Source organism: Salvelinus alpinus, chromosome 24 (genome assembly GCF_045679555.1).
Source record: "Salvelinus alpinus chromosome 24, SLU_Salpinus.1, whole genome shotgun sequence".
NCBI lineage: Eukaryota > Metazoa > Chordata > Actinopteri > Salmoniformes > Salmonidae > Salvelinus > Salvelinus alpinus.
The window spans coordinates 33,368,514-33,385,114 of record NC_092109.1 but is presented as its reverse complement, the minus strand read 5'-3'; the positions used below and the strand labels follow the sequence as shown (position 1 = coordinate 33,385,114).

The 16,601-nt window shown below is 44.6% G+C and overlaps 2 protein-coding genes across 3 annotated transcripts; one reads left to right on the top strand and one right to left on the bottom strand.

Annotated features, from left to right (window-relative positions):
* Window positions 1-759: 759 nt before the first annotated feature.
* Window positions 760-8,013, bottom strand: LOC139552667 (ras and Rab interactor 2-like). 2 transcript variants are annotated; one of them, XM_071364608.1, is made up of 11 exons: window positions 7,747-8,013; window positions 7,538-7,639; window positions 5,784-5,978; window positions 5,440-5,554; window positions 5,254-5,326; window positions 5,072-5,163; window positions 3,708-4,772; window positions 3,274-3,582; window positions 3,018-3,149; window positions 2,756-2,922; window positions 760-1,176 (listed from the first exon to the last, which is right to left on the bottom strand). In XM_071364608.1, exons 1-11 carry the CDS (start codon window positions 7,750-7,752, stop codon window positions 862-864), a joined length of 2,571 nt encoding a protein of 856 aa, XP_071220709.1. In that variant the 5' UTR covers window positions 7,753-8,013; the 3' UTR covers window positions 760-861. The 2 variants fall into 2 exon arrangements, with proteins under 2 accessions (XP_071220709.1, XP_071220710.1); XM_071364609.1 differs by lacking the exon at window positions 7,538-7,639.
* A 433-nt stretch (window positions 8,014-8,446) lies between these two features.
* On the top strand, window positions 8,447-14,312 carry LOC139552669 (RNA-binding protein 4-like). The gene is made up of 4 exons (XM_071364616.1): window positions 8,447-8,578; window positions 9,214-9,583; window positions 10,358-11,255; window positions 11,340-14,312. The coding sequence occupies exons 2-4, from the start codon at window positions 9,226-9,228 to the stop codon at window positions 11,623-11,625; spliced, it is 1,542 nt and encodes a 513-aa protein (XP_071220717.1). The 5' UTR covers window positions 8,447-8,578; window positions 9,214-9,225; the 3' UTR covers window positions 11,626-14,312.
* Window positions 14,313-16,601: the final 2,289 nt, after the last annotated feature.

Sequence of the window (16,601 nt, the reverse complement as noted above, 5' to 3'; positions counted from 1 at the left end):
GAGATCCGAGTTAAAAGTACGTAGAAATGGATAGGGCCTGATTTTTGTTACATTTTAATAAAGTAAATCCACTGAGTAAATCTAACATCCCGATTCTCGAGCTGCAACACAGACATATACAGAGTTTGTGTCAACGGACATGGAGATGAATACACCATTATTCGACGTAGCTATCCCGTGTCTGCCTTTTCTGTTTGTTGACATGCTGAGTTTGCCGACTGTCAGTTTTACTTAAACATGGACAAATCCCTTTTCGACACCGTGTGTTGTGGAAAGGTAAACACGAATTGTTTCAAGTTAACGTTAGCGAACATAAGATGGACATTCAGTGGGCTCTAACGTGCCAGCAGTTCACTCGCATTTGCTAGTGAAAGAAATTAAATGCAAATACGAATTATAACTGGTCGCATTTGTGCGAGTGTGATATACATTTAATTCTGCGTCCCATTAGTTGTGTTTTCCACGTAACATTACGAGGTTCACGCAACCTGAGACTAACTAATTATGATCCAGGTCACAAAAAGCATTACAAAAGTATAATCACAAATAAATATAAACATATTGGCATTAAATGGAGTCGGGAGTTTAGAAGACTGCGCGATGAAGAATGAATGAGAGTCCGGTATTAGCTATAGAGGCAATGCTTCTAAAATGCCTTCGCACTAGATTTGCGAGATGAATCTCCAATTTGCCGCGCGCGTCTGGTAATCTGAAAAGTTGGACAGGGTTGGCAGGTCTGCAATCTCCATTCAGAAAATGTTCATTTAAATCGTTTAATAATAAAGTACAAAGCAATTCTTTCTTGCAGTTGAGTGGTTTAAGAAAATCGGTCAATAATGTGTGGATACCAAAGTGGACCTCTCAAGGTAATCCCATAAGGTCCACCGCCTCCTCTCTGTTTAGTTTGCGAGTCTTGAGTTGATCCTGGTTGGCTTGCTGGTATATGAGGGGTGTCCCACTGCTGCCTTGGCCCTGTAGGTCCTGGATCTGGGCCTGTGCTGGGAGGGCTTTGATCTCCCCCTCTCTCCGCCAGTACAGTTTGTACAGTTCTGGGTTGTCCACCCCAAATTTAGCAGCACAGAGCTGGGTCAGGGCCCCCCCACTAACTCCTGCTCTCCACTGCAGGGTTTTCATCCAGCTGTTCTCTCCATCTAGAAACAGAACCCTGACACACCTCTGCAACACAGAATGAAAAGAAGGTATGTACCCAGGAGAACAGTATCAAGCATTCCTTACGGTTGCTTTGGGGTACAGAGATATTCTACTGTGGCATATTATTCCACATCTGTTAGTTATGACGAGTGTGTGTTAATTTCTGTTCAGTATTACTGCTAGATGTGGGATTCTTTACAGTGGGGGTCGGCAACAGGCAGAAATTAGCCTGCAAGGGGGGAAAGGGGATATTTCAGTTTTGTTTTAAAAAAGGACAGTCAAGTCAAAAGGAATTAAGCTAAAAATGAGTTTGTATTTGAAAATATCCTAAATGAATCTCTTTTTGGGCTTAGTTGTGGTCAATTTGCAGTGTACAAATTACAACTGTTCCACTGACAAAAATCATCCCGTGGCTGAATCTACACTGAAAAAAATATAAACGCACCATGTAAAGTGTTGGTTTCATGAGCTGAAATAAAAGATCCCAGAAATGTTCCATACGCATAAAAAGCTTATTTCTCTAAAATATTGTGCACAAATTTGTTTACATACCTTTTAGTGAGCATTTCTCCTTTGCCAAGATAATGCATCTACCTGACAGGTGTGGAATATCAAGAAGCTGATTAAACAGAATGATCATTACACAGGTGCACCTTGGGTTGGGACAATAAAAGGCCACTCTAAAATGTGCAATTTTGTCACCAGGGATGAGTCAAGTTGAGGGAGCGTGCAATTGGAATGCTGACTGCAGGAATGTCCCATAAACTGCCTCCAACATTTTTTTCGAAAATATTGCAGTACGAAGACCCAACCTCACAACTGCAGACCATGTGTATAGCATCGTGTGGGCGAGCGGTTTGCTGATGTCAACGTTGTGAACAGAATGCCCCATGGTGGTGGTGGGGTTATGGTATGGGCATGCATAAACTACGGACAATGAACATAATTGCATTTTATCGATGGAAATTTGAATGCACAGAGATACCGTGACGAGAGCCTAAGGCCCAGTGTTATGCCATTCATCTGCTGTTATCACCTCATGTTTCAGCACGGCCCCATGTCGCAATGATCTGTACACAGTTCCTGCAAGCTGAAAATGTCCCAGTTCTTCCATGGCCTGCATACTTACCAGACATGTTACCCATTGAGCATGTTTGGGATGCTCTGGATCAACGGTACGACAGCGTGTTCCAGTTCCTGCCAATATCCAGCAACTTTGCACAGCCATTGAAGAGGAGTGGGACAAAATTCCACAGGCCACAATCAACAGCCTGATCAACTCTATGCAAAGGAGATGTGTTGCGTTGCGCTGCATGAGGCAAATGGTGGTCACACCAGATACTGACTGGTTTTCTGATCCATGCCTCTACCTTTTTTTTAAGGTATCTGTGACCAACAGATGCATATCTGTATTCCCAGTCATGTGAAATCCATAGATTAGGGCCTAATAAATGTATTTAAATTGACTGATTTCTTTTATATGAACTGTAACTCAGTAAAATCTTTGAATTTGTTGCATGTTGCGCTTATATTTTTGTTCAGTATAGTTGCCTACCCCTGCTATACAGTATTGGTGCTAATAAATCAATGAATTGAGCCGTACCAGTTGCTGTCGTAAGTTTTTCTGGCTTTGCGCCTGGAGGCTCCGGCGCCGGCTCCAGTCTTTCAAAGAGTCTCTGGCCTCGCGGGTCAGCCCACTGGAGGGTACTACTTCAGGCTTGCTCTGGATCAGGCACAGGCTGGCATACACACTGGTCAGGTAGTACCCACCTGGTACAAGCATTACAAAATGGCTATTTGGCATCACATACTATTCAAATTATTTTCACATTTAAAGTATAAATACTTCATATTTAAAGCCTTACCCTCCCCTTTGAGCCATGATGACTCCAGCAGTTCCATCATGTACTCCACCTCCACAGACAGCTCAGGCATGTTACACTGTACGAGGACATAGGACAAGGCTGGCAGGAAGTCATCTGCACCGAACTCCTGGCCTGCTCATGGAGACAAGACAAAGCAACAATGTTGACAAGACAAGACCAACGATGGTAGGGATAGCAGCTGTTGGTTCTGTAATGTTTATTTCTCTATCACATTCACTCAAAGAAAAGCCCTCACCTGAATTGTCCTTCATGGCTTTATAGATGAGCTTGCAGACCTGCAGGAGCAGCACAACCTTGTCAATGGGAGAGTAGGCCCGCCTCATGAGAGCTAACTTCTGCCGCACCTTCTCCACATTGGCAGCATCCGGCACTCCCACCCGCACTCCAAAACACTCCAACGGGGTCTTTCCCCTAGCCTTAGCCAGGCTCTCTGCCATGCTTTGGGTGGAGCGGTCTCGCTCATGCAAAGTTTGCAGTGTCCCATCTATCTGTCCTTTCAAAGGTTTCAGCACACAGCGGAACATGGCTTTCTCCAGCACCAGGTCTGCACACAAACAAGCACATTCATAAAATGTCACGTCATCATCACTAGGGAAACATGCTAGTACTGGTTGTATTTAAAGTGACTGAGCATATTTTGACAGTTTACTTGACTAATGTCTGCTGTACCTTTCTCATCATCATGCACCATGGTCTCAATGGGGGGCTGTAGGTCTCCACAGTCCAGCAGGAAGGTCTTGGCCTGGGAGAGGAAGAGACGGATGCCCTGCAGTAGCTCTATGCCAGATCTCTGGCACTGAGGCTTGATCACCTCGCGCTGCTGCCTGAGGAAGTCCTGCACCAGGAGACCAAACGCAGTCCTCTTGTCACGGGACAGGTCCTCCACCAGCCTCGTCACGCACTTCTCAGGCACAAAGAAGGACACAAAGGCTGCACTAAGCTTGCGCATGGCTGAGACGGGCTGACGAGCGGGAGAGGTGCATGGGGGTGAGGGGTTACTTGTTCCCCTGGTGAGGGGAGGTCGCTCTGAGTTCTCCTCTGCCTCCTCCAAGCTGCTGAGGGAACTGCTGCTGTCCAGCTCACTCAGGGAGGGAGCATATCTCTGCTCCAGCAAGAGATCCACCTCCTCACTCACCTCCTCCCCCTCACCTCCTTTCTCCTGGCCCAGTCCCTGCAAGAGACCTATAGGAACATGGTAGTCATCCTCCTCTGCAGTGGGAGACAGTGTGGGTGTGACCCTGGTCTTTTTTGGAAGAACTGGAAGAACCAAGCATGGCTGCAAGTAGTCTGAGTCCTCCTGGACGGGTGCTGTCCCTCCCTCACCCTCCACTCTGGCCTCCACTGCTCTACTGGCCTGATGGACCTTCTTGCTCTTTTTCTTGGCCAGCAGAGGTGGGGGAGGGGGAGGAGCAAATGGTGGGGACAAGGGGCTAGAGTTCTCAGTGGAGACACGCACCTTGAGGCTGCGTTTAAACTGGTGGCGGCGTCTGTGCAGTGCAGTCTGGAACTGCAGGAAGAGTGGGTTGATGAAACAGAGAGCCCCTTGGCCTGCTGCCCCACAGTTCAGCTCCCGGGGGCTGCGTGTTTGGATGGAGCAGAACTCTTGAAACAGGGTGGGGCTCTCCTCGGGTGTGGCACAATCCTCAGGGGTGGGGCTAGGGGGCAGCGGTGCCTCCTCCACTCGTGGGGGCCCATTGCGTGGACCTCTGAAGTTCAGCTGGGAGCTCCAGAACTCTGAATGAAAAAGATGCAAAACTATGTCAGCATTATTCTTCAAGGTTATCCTTGATCAATCAATCGAATGTCCTTTTTCCATCAGCAGTTGTCACAGATAGATACCCAGCCTAAAACCCCAAAGAGCAAGGAACGCAGAGGCAGAAGCACAGTGGTTATGAAAAACTCCATAGAAGGCAGAAACTGAGGAAGAAACCTAGAGATGAGTTGTTGAGAAGTTGTGTACAGCACACAATGGCAGCTAGCATTTCAACAATGGCCAAGACCTTGGTGGATCATCAGACCTCTGTGGTACCTACCCACTCCCATGTGGGAGATGGACTCCAGCTGTTTGTGGGATGAAGCCTTGACTATGGCCTCAGGGAGCTCCAGGGGGAAGGGCAACACATCCCTGAAATAGACAGCACATACAATAGGTTTTATAGACATGTCTGATTGGTCTAAAGGTCCTGAACCTATTCTACTGTGATGTAGAACATACCGGCTAACACAGTAGAAGGCGATGAGCCGGCAGAGGTCAGGGAAACTGATAGCAGCTCTCTCCAAGGAGAAAGCTGTGAATGGAAGGGAGATGGGGAAGCAAGGATAAGATCATTAGTAAGACCCTCATTGTTCACTGCAACGGGCTGTAGATGGAACATCTCTGGCTTTCTCTTTCAACACTCACTGGAGTCCAATTCCTGGATGACAAATTGTTTGAAAAAGGAGGGGAGGCAGTCATCTGCAAGCCTGACACACAGCACTTTCTTCTGCGAGGTGTTGGACTTGCGCACTAGAAAGGTCTGCAGAGACAGATATATGCAAACTTAGGTTGTGGTTTGTGTGCAGTGTGCGTCTCACCCACAGGAGGTTGGTGGCACCTTAATTGGGTAGGAAATGCTCGTGGTAATGGCTGGAGTGGAATAGATGGAATGGTATCAAATACATCAAACAAAATTATGCCATTCCATTTGCTCCATTCCAGCCATTACTATGAGCCATCCTCCCCTCAGCAGCCTCCACTGGTCTCACCCCAGGCGGCTCCCTCTGTAGGATGTGCAGAGCGGTAGCAGAGTTGATGGACAGCTGCAGCCAGACGGGGTGTGTGAGAAGCAGACGGTCCAGCACACTGATGCTCTTCAGGGAGCTACGCTGAAGACAAGCCCGCCTCTCTCCTATCGGCTTCCCTACCGGCTCAGGGAAATCATACACCGGGTCCTCCTGCATCTGGGGAACAGAGACATACAGTATATAGCACGGGTACTATATGGTATCTGTACACCATGTGGTTATGCTTTATGTTGCCACAATGATGCTTCCCATTGAAGGTAAAACACCAGCAAGAGAATACATGTTCTTTGAGGTTCTGCTCTTCCTCAGACTAATGCTTCATAATCAGTACCCTTCCTGTTCCGTTCTGGTAACACCAGCATGCATCATGTCATGTGTTCTGTGTTCCGTGCTGACCACTACTTCTGTCCTTCTGGGAAACTCCCAAACCGTATTCCTTCCTCTCACTGAGTAATCTGGAGGGTGTATGTCATCAACTGAGTACGACTCACCACACGTGAGGGTGTTTAGTGTGTGTGGCTCTAGTGTGTGCACATATCCTAAGGATCCTACCCTCAACAGTGAACTTGCTGGGAATGAAGTATAATTTTGTCTTAGCTTTTTAAACCCTTTGAATATGAGAAGGTGTGGCTATATTTTGACAGAGGTAGTTATGTGCACAGGCTGTTATCACCTCCAACTTCCTTCCAGGGATTGGCTGCTGCTGTATATATGCCCCTGAGCCTAAAACACCATTCTAGAGAAGAGGTGGATGTAGGGCTGGCTGCCCAAGTCTCCATAGAAGCCTGGCAAGTTTAGACTTGGTGAGACTTGGTGAAAACACTCTCCAAACCTACAGAGAAGTGTGTGAAAATGCTAATCTAACCCAGCAAACAATTGAGAGGTACAGGTCTAAAATTTAAACCAGTAGCTTAAATGTGTATTCATATGTTTAATGCAGAATGAATAGCCTATTCCGAAGCCTGCTATTGAACCTCATAAGACTGACCCAATGAGACTATTGTATAACTGACAAAAAAACAACTGTGACCTGCCAGGATCTGAATATACAGTATCACTAGAATAACATGAAGGTGTAATGACCTGCCAGGACCTGAATATACAGTATCACTAGAATAACATGAAGGTGTAATGACCTGCCAGGATCTGAATATACAGTATCACTAGAATAACATGACGGTGTAATGACCTGCCAGGACCTGAATATACAGTATCACTAGAATAACATGAAGGTGTAATGACCTGCCAGGACCTGAATATACAGTATCACTAGAATAACATGATGGTGTAATGACCTGCCAGGATCTGAATATACAGTATCACTAGAATAACATGATGGTGTAATGACCTGCCAGGACCTGAATATACAGTATCAAATCAAAATCAAATTTTATTAGTCACATACACGTGTTTAGTAAATTATGTTATTGAGGGTGTAGCGAAATGCTTGTGAAATGCTAGAATAACATGAAGGTGTAGTGCCAAACAAGTAGTTTAAAATGAGTTCATTAATGGCGTTATACAGCTCTTATGTTGTGGAACCAGTGGTGATTTTTTTTCTCCATAAATAACAGTTTACTATATTGTAATAACTGACCATGATATCAAAGGGTACTTCATTCAGTAAATTGAACAAATGTATTTTGTATTTTATTTGAATTAATAATAACATTACAGCACCCTATTTGTGGATATGGTATGGACTTCCAACATACTTGTTTCCACGTCTTATCTACCGACACGTTTTGCCTTGCGTGCTGCTCGGTCTGTACCACTCTGTGCGCGGCACTTCCTTGATCTGCGGTCTTCTTGCATACCTTCAGTTAATGAGTGTCAGGTCTCGTGATTTCACTAATCATACAAATATTCACAACTGTTTCTTGTTTTTACACTTTCAAATAAATGGCAACATTACATAATTTACCTTCATCTCCCGATCCCCTGTCGTCCAGAGATTATTCTGAATAGCCTACTGTAAATCCCACCTGATCCCTGAATTTCCAAATGCCATTGAAACTTCAAAAGTATAGAGAATGTAATAGTCCTAGATCTCTGGATATGCCATGATGTCTGTCTGGGACTCTCCAGTCTCTGTGAAGCTGTAGTTCAGAAGGTCCTGGCACTCCTCTGCTGTCTTCCTTATATTTTCCATTCACACTTGGGAGAGAAACAAACCTGAACCAAGGTTAAATACGCGTGCGCCCGTCACCACGTTGCGGAAATTCAATTGATACAGTCTTTTGAATGGGAAATTCGCCTCTAAAAAACAATTACAATCTATCTGTACTTTGTGGAGGGCTAGACAATTAATCTGCATCAATTATTTTTAAACGTCCGAGTGTTCACCACCATTGCAACCAAATTAGGTTGCAATTATTAACATATTATACAGACATACACAGCCTATTTATTGAAATGTAAATGTCTGTTTAATTTGATACTTTAGAGACAAGAATTGACATCATTTACCAGGCAAATGCAACAACAAGAAGTAATGGTTGAAAGCATAACATTAGGAATTCGAATACAAGGATCACTATGGTTGTAACACTCAGTGGTAGCCTTGTACACGTCACTCAAACAACATGGTCATTTACATTGTAGAAAAAGATTGTAGCCGACATCGTGTAATACGCCTACCATGAACGTTTACGTGTAACCAGACTTCTGCTCTAGTGATTTGTTGAAAATATCATACGTCACTCTCTCAAAGATCGGAACCGGAGGTGGTCATTGGAAATATTGCACCGCGTTAGGTAAGATGGATGCACAGTGTGCTTATTTTTTGTCTGTGTAAACTTTAGTAATTTTTGTTTAACTCGGCAACTTTTATGAATGCACAATGTGATATAAAAATGTGCATAATGCTCTAAATAGTTGCAAATAGATGTAATTAGTTAAACTGCTTCTGAACAATATTTTTCAACACCGCAAAATGGCTAGTTTAGCTAGCCAGTAAGCTAACTCTAATCCGCGCCGAATTTATCATTTAGCTAGCCAGCTAGCGAGCCAGGATAAATCTGATCACACCTCGACCAACTAATGTTTGTATAGTACAGCAATTTCATGTAACTATATGAGCATCTCGTGTTTCCCGATCGGGTGTTGCCAAGCATCACCGAATTGATGCCACCTCGACTCGAGAAGGGAGGGGGAAGCTAACGTTAGCTTGCTAGCTAGGTTTTCTAATGTTGATCATGGACTAGTTTTAGCTTTATGCGTTAAACTATTGTTAGTTACATGTCACGTTTTATTAAACTACTATATTCATGATTTGCCTATAGTGGTTGCATGCAGTTTTTTCTTAGACGTCCCTTTACAATTATGTCATCGGCTAAAATATAAACTTAAATTAGCTAGCTAGGTCACTGACACCCTGCTCCTTCCCCAGGTGTACCCAACCATGGAGTCAACGGATAAGAACGAAGCTATAAAGCTCTTTGTGGGGAACCTGGCTTTGGACACCTCTCAGGAGGACCTGACACAGCTCTTTGGGCCATATGGACAGGTGGTCACCTGCAGTGTACTCAGGCAGTTTGCCTTCATCCATCTCCAGGGAGATGGTGCTGCTGATCTAGCCATAAGGGAACTGAATGGACGGGAGTTCCGTGGCCGCAACCTGGTGGTTGAAGAGTCCCGCGGAAGGCCCATGCATTCCACCAAGGTGTTTGTGGGGAACCTCAGTGCCATGTGTTCTGCTGAGGACCTGCAAGAGCTCTTTCAGACCTTTGGGAAAGTTCTGGAGTGTGATAAGGTCAAAGGTGAGTCTCTACCCCCCCATCCACTTGTCAAAAGATCTTAAAGCAAATACTGGTATTAAAATTATACTGGTAGGGGTGTTTTCATCAAATTGGTCTTTTGAGGATACAAAGCTGTGTGTAATGACATCATGCATATAAACACTTTGTTCTGTATCTTATCTCTGTCAATGGTTTTGGCACAAACTCTTGGGATAAACAGTACATTTGTCCATGGTGGTCGTGGAACGTGCACTCTAGCCTATAGCTGGCAGATACAACACACAGGGTACATGAGATTATGGCTAAGAGGAAGATCATTTTTATTGGTCAATTAAATGTAATCGACAGCCAAGCACTGATCACTTTGTCACCAGCATCTACATTTAGACCTTTTGAAATGTATTGGAAATAAGCATCAAGCTCATCAGCTTCATCATAACTTATTTTATCTGTTACTAAACTGCATTTTTTTCACCTCGTAGTAGGAGGACCGCACAACATAGCATAAGTGCAAGTTTACTTCCATATGATGGTTATTCTAGCAACAACTATGCAAAAAAAGCATATCCACCACAGTTTATCGCATTATATTTCACCATAAAATTGTTTTTATACAATCCTGTCGAACGTGTTTTGTCAACATTTAGGAAAGTTAAGACAATTTTGCCATTTCCATCAGGCCTATGGTGAGTTTTATCAAACCTGTACTTTACTCATCAGAATGGTTGCATGGTAAACATGGTTAGTGGTTACTTTCATTAGCTGACTGTCTTGTCATCCTGTGCTTGGTTACAGCGAGGCTCTCCTCCTCTGCGGGCTATGCCTTTGTACACATGGAGCGGAAGGAGGATGCAGTGCAGGCTATTGAGGCTCTCCATGGGACCACCTTCAAAGGCCGACCGCTCTCTGTGGAGCTCTCCAATGTGCAGCCCAGTAATCCCACCACGACTACAGCAAAGGCCCCCGTCATGAGTCACTATGCCACTGAAAACCCCTCCATCAACCCTCATATGGAGCACCACCAGAGTCAGGCTGCTGTACTGGCTGCTGCCGTTGCTGCAGCAGCAGGTCTGCCTCTTCAGGTGCAGCAGAGCTTGCACAACTCTGTCTACAACACAACAAGCTTTGATCCCACGTACGCTGCACTAAAGGGCATGACGGCAGCCAGCGCCACAGATGGTACTCCAGTGAGCCCTGCGGTCTACGGTGCCCTCGCCAGCCAGGTGTACGGCTCTGTAGCGGATCAGGTATACGACTCTATAGCCAACCAGGCAGCCAGCTATCAGAATTCAGCCACACCGGACACAGAAGGCTACAGTAACCAGTACGACCCCACAGCTGGAGAGGCACCGTCAGCCCAGGCTGCTGTCAACCCGGCCTACGGTGGAGCCTCGGCCCTCTACAACGCCAGCTCAGCCTATGGCTCCATGGGGGGTGCAGAACCCACTGCCCAGGCCATCTTTGAGGCAGCACGGGCCCGCTTCTTCCAGCAGGGCCAGCAGGTTCTAGCTGAGCAGCAGATGGGGACTAAGTCAGGGGACAGGGACCGCAGCCCAGTACGCCGCTCCACCCCACTGCTGCCTGACCCTGTGCCCCAGCCCTTCCCCCAGCCACGCCCCAAACGCCGCGCCCTCCTCCCAACGCCACCCGGCCGACCAGAGGACCCGGCTGCTGATAGAGACCCCATTGCCAGGTACATGATGCACGTTTGGGGCAGTTTTGTTATTTTGAAGCAGATCAAACATGTTCAACAGCCTTTCTCTTTTCTCAACTTCAGATGCTATGCAGAGTACTATCAGCAGGTCCAGCAGTACCAACAGTACCAGCAGTACCAACAACAGTACCAGCAGTACCAATATGGCTACCCTCCTCCAGCCCCGACCCAGATGCCCCCCACAATGCCCAACTACCAGATGCCCATGCAGGCCCCGCCCCCGACGGAGGCCCACAACCTGGAAGCGCCTGCTACCTACGCCCCAGCTAGAGCGTATGAACCGCCTCCATCACACAAGGAGCCCCTCCTCCGCCGCCCTGACTACTCCCACATGCCAGAGCACCGATAACCCTTTACATTGCAGTGTGAATGTGTGTGTGTGAATGTGTGGGTTTTGAGTGATGTAGTTGTGGTCCAAATGTGCATCACTGCAAGTTTGCCCATTTATAATTCCCCTGTTTTGCATCTTCTCTTTTCTAAACACAATTCTGACTAGTTGATTTTTCACTTTATAGTATGCCTGGTTTTGCTTTGATAAGAACGCTGCCCCATAATGCAGTAATCTGTATTGTGAAGTCGTTATGGTTTTAAGGAAGTGTATGGTTGTGATGCGTACTGGGGGCTCTGTAATGACAGCTCTTCCTTACACATCCCCGTCCCATAAACTGTCAAATATGCGAGAATATTAATCCATACCAGAGGAGTGCCTTGTTAAAAGCCTAGTTGAAATATATTGTGTAAAATAAATGTGTATTTTTGAGCAATGAAGGAAGCACCCAAATCGATCCATGCATTTTTAAAATCAGAGCCTTGCCTCTGTCCTCAAGGTGACTTTAGCTCATCCAAATTAGCCATTAGTTCACATACACTACATGGCCAAAAGTATGTGGACAGCCCTTCAATTAGTGGAGTCAGTTATTTTAGCCACACCCATTGTGGACAGGTGTATAAAATAGCGCACACAACGGCTCAGTCACAAAGTGGTAGTCCACACAAGCTCACAGAATAGGACCGCCGAGTGCTGAAGCGCGTAAAAATCATCTGTCCTCGGTTGCTACACCCACTACGAGTTCCAAACTGCCTCAGGAAGCAACGTCAGCACAATAACTGTTTCTTCAGGAGCTTCATGAAATGGGTTTCCATGGCCGAGCAGCCGCACGCAAGCATAAGATCACCATGCGCAATTCCAAGCGTTGGATTGAGTGGTGTAAAGCTCACCGCCATTGGACTCTGGAGCAGTGGAAACACGTCTGGAGTTATGAATCAGGCTTCACCATCTGGCAATCCGACGGACAAATTTGGGTTTGGCCGATGCCAGGAGACGCTACCTACTCAAATGATGGAGGAGGAATAATAGTCTGGGGCTGTTTTTCATGGTTCCGGCTAGGTCCTTTAGTTCCAGTGACATCTTAACGCTACAGCATACAATGACATTCTAGATGATTCTGTGGTTCCAACTTTGTGGTAAAACTTTGGGGAAGGCCTTTTCCTGTTTCAGCATGACAAAGCTCCCTGTGCACAAAGCAACGTTCATACAGTAATGGTTTGTCGAGAACGGTATGGAAGAACTTGGCCCGCACAGAGCCCTGACCTTAACCCATCCCTTTGGGATGTTGGCCTAATCGCCCAAATCAGTGCCTGACCTCACTAATGTCTTGTGGCTGAATAGAAGCAACATCTACTGGAAATCTTTCCCAGAAGAGTGGAGGCTGTTATAGCAGCAAAGGGGGGACCAAGTCCATATTAATACCCATGATTTTGGAATAAGATGTTTGGCGAGCATACCACATACTTTTGGCCATGTAGTGTATATAGTTTAGATCTTAATTTTTCCATTGGCCAGATTTCGTTTTTTAAATTTATATTGCCTTCATCGAAGACCTTGATATGAAAAGTCACTGTTCCAATATGTTCCAGCATATGTAGATCTTTGGTTAATAAAATGGTTATAGGTTTTAGAGCTTGTGTTTAAAAAAAAAGAGAGAAAAAAATTAAATGGAAAGCAAGGGGCAAAGTATCTTTACATATAGGCTAAATTGGACATGAGGACCAGTGTGACTGTATGTGTGGACACTTGTAAACATTCTAGGGGATCAATTTAAGCATGATGCCTTCACTTTTTATAACAATCACAGGAATACACATTCACACCTCAGTCATCAAACTTTCTCTCCATAATGTCTGGGGCTTTGGGAGCGAGACCCAGGCGCTTTGCTGCAACAACATTACACGTCTCTGCTGGAGTGATAAGCAAAACTCACTTTTCTCTGGCCTCTGGGAATGTAGTCCCTCCCCACGTCTCACATGACCTCCCGTTGGAACTGATCAAATGTATCAGATAGAAATCCAACTAAGCAAACCACTTTAAGATTAGACAGGCTAGCTTTAAACTCACATTTTCTGGGGAACTCGTTTTTTTATTTGCAGACAGTGATGCATGAATGCTTTCTATTATTATACCATGAATACTAGCCTAGTAACTTAACTGGTTTCACCTCTGGTTTAAATGTAAAATGGAAATGTGGAAAGCCCTGCTGGTGGCAAGTGCATGCAGAGGGCTTCCTTTAAGCATGCCTTTCAGGATCTGATGGTAATCAACTGCCATTTTGGGCCTCACCTTTTCTCAAAAGGACAAAAACTAGTGGGCTTTTCACACACAGTACATTGTGTGGTTTGACCTTGTACAGGACAAACATTTTCCTTTTCTTTGTTTTCTTTTGGTTTAAGTGAACTTCCTGTGAGATCCTGATCATAATATTCTGTGAGAGTATTTACTTCAATTGGACCATCAAATTCATTAATTGTCTTAAATGGAGCCATTAGGCTCTCCAGGTTTGATGGAAACGTATTGGTTTCTATTATTCAGTATGTAACCTATTGAAACCTTAAGCCTCAAGCTTAAGTAATAAAAGTAGGAGTGATTTGGTTTGAGAATAAAACAACATACGGCTGTATTTTTTTATAATTTAAAATAGGAAATGTTTTCCCTATCGGGTTAATTATTAGACATGCGATTAAACATGATATTAAATCGTTTCCATGTTTTTTTTCAAAGGATTTACAAATTATTTCAACCTTTCACATCTGAAGGGAAACACTTTAAACAAAGATTATCCTATGAGCTATGACAAGATCATTTCAAACCGTTCTCAATGGGTCTCTACTACTTGGTCTCAGCCTTGGTCTTCATTACACCTACCTCAGAACATGCGACAAACCTCATGGCAATGTTTGTTCGAGTTTGTCGCCGTGGGTGTCAAGAACAGTTGAAGGCAATCCTATCATTAGAATGAGAAATGTTTGTAGCCTTGCTGCGTCACAGTATTTGGATGTAGAAGTGAGCTGTAGACTACAGTTGGTTATGGATTGGTTTTCATTTCTGATAGGAAAAATTTCAATCGTTATCTCATTCTTTCTGGTTACCATGATAACATGCACCTGCTTATTGCACGTATATTCCTTGATATGGCTTTCTGTGATGTTTTAAAACTGTAGTGCATGACATTGTTACTGTTATTGCTCTTCCAGCTACGTTTTCCCTTCTCGCTAATTATTACAGCTAAAATGGCTCCTGGGTCCCTGGACGCCATGTTGTGTGTGACGGGGGAAGAAAATTAGTCGCGCAATGCCGTGGACGCAGTCCCCACAAAGGTAAAGCCCTCTGCCCCCGACCACGCCTGCACTTCGACCATACACTTCCCTCATTGACCCCACTCCTCCTCCTTCACAACGAGGCACCCCATTTTATTACTTATTTGAGGTCTGTGATGCTGGAAGCCCAACAAACTATCACAAGACAACCAGTTCACAAGAACCCAGGGCCTGAATGTCTGGGCATGTCCAATGGGTTAGTGAGGCCACACTCCCCTCATTGTAGTGGTAGTACTGCTACTAGTATGGTTGATAAGGGTAATCTCCACAAGGCACATACACTATTTTGTCTTTTGCAGAGCCAACTGATCTGGGTTGACGCTGGATGTGCCTGTAAAATAGTCCAGTCATGGCTCTATCTGATACCATCTTCCTTTCCAAAATTAGACGACCCCCATCAACAGTAGTCATGGATTTCTTATTTTCTTTGATTCTATTGATGTTTTTAAAGGAATAATTTTGCCAAATTGAAATGAATCACACTGTATGTCATTAAATTAATCTTCAATTAATCACAGAAATGTGTTTTAAACCTGTACTCAAAACAGATTTAAGAAACTTATGTTATTGTAATTGAGGGTGATCAGATTGGGGAATGCTGGAGTTGTTGCGTATGCTTGTGTTGTGGCATATTTTTCTGAGGTATTTCCAGTGAGACAAGATGTGCATTCACGCTCAAAACTGAGGCGTTCCAGCTGTGCTTTGAACGGCTAAGGACGCAGTGGTACGCAAAAGGCCAGATGAACGGAGGGAGGGAGGTAGGGCTATCGACCTCTGTCCCACGCATGCTGGGTGAGTAACCAATGCACCACTGCCCCGCTCAAATTCACCTATCCCCCCCCTTCAATCTGCAGCACAACGCCCAACCCTCTCACTCTGATCCCATAACCAGTATATCTACAGGCCTACAACACCGTCACCTAGAGAACATTCCACAGCTGCGTTAGCTTAGAAGATATGGATGTCAAGAGGACAACATTCAGTATTCTACGTTCCCTGTCTAGTTTGTTAAGTAAATTCTACATATCCTAATCACCTTGTTAAATTGTCTGATTACAATTTGCAAACATTGATTGGGAACCTTATTGTAATCATATGGTTGATTTAAGATATATTAGGCTATTTTTACACAGGCAGCCCAATTCGGATCTTTTGCCAGTAATTGGGCTTTTGCCAATCAGATTAGATCTTTTGCCAATAATTGGGCAGAAGATCAGAATTTGGCTGCCTGTGTAAATGCAGCCAAACATCAAAATTCCACCATATATTTTTGTTAAGTTTGTATTGCTGTGTTTATTGAGGACTTCAGTGGCCTCCCTCAATGAATGAGAGCTGGACTATATCGGCCTACGATACACTGTGCACGGTTTCAATCAAAGTTTCCTTACCTCTCTGTCACGTTATAGTTTCAAATTGGCACTAATCATATCACCCCCCGAAACAGTTTTTCCTCCAGTTTCCCAATTTTTCGTCCATTGGAATTCCTGACAACATTTTTACAGAGACTTGTTTGAACGCATGTGGATTAGGACTGAAAACTATATGTAAGACCAAGCTTTATGAGAAATCAGGGAAAATACTGTACATCTGTAGATTACTGTTATTTGTCCATTACAGAAAATGAAAGACAGGTTGCTGATTGCAGAACCATTTATTGAAAGATATAGAAATGAA

Coding starts and splice junctions, on each gene's coding strand:
- LOC139552667 (XM_071364608.1), bottom strand. Junction 5,979..7,537: donor TAGATAAGACGTGGAAACAA/GTATGTTGGAAG, acceptor TCTGTTCCCCAG/ATGCAGGAGGACCCGGTGTA. Junction 5,327..5,439: donor CATCCAGGAATTGGACTCCA/GTGAGTGTTGAA, acceptor TTCCATTCACAG/CTTTCTCCTTGGAGAGAGCT.
- LOC139552669 (XM_071364616.1), top strand. CDS start 9,226: ATGGAGTCAACGGATAAGAACGAAGCTATAAAGCTCTTTGTGGGGAAC. Junction 9,584..10,357: donor GGAGTGTGATAAGGTCAAAG/GTGAGTCTCTAC, acceptor GCTTGGTTACAG/CGAGGCTCTCCTCCTCTGCG. Junction 11,256..11,339: donor GATAGAGACCCCATTGCCAG/GTACATGATGCA, acceptor TCTCAACTTCAG/ATGCTATGCAGAGTACTATC.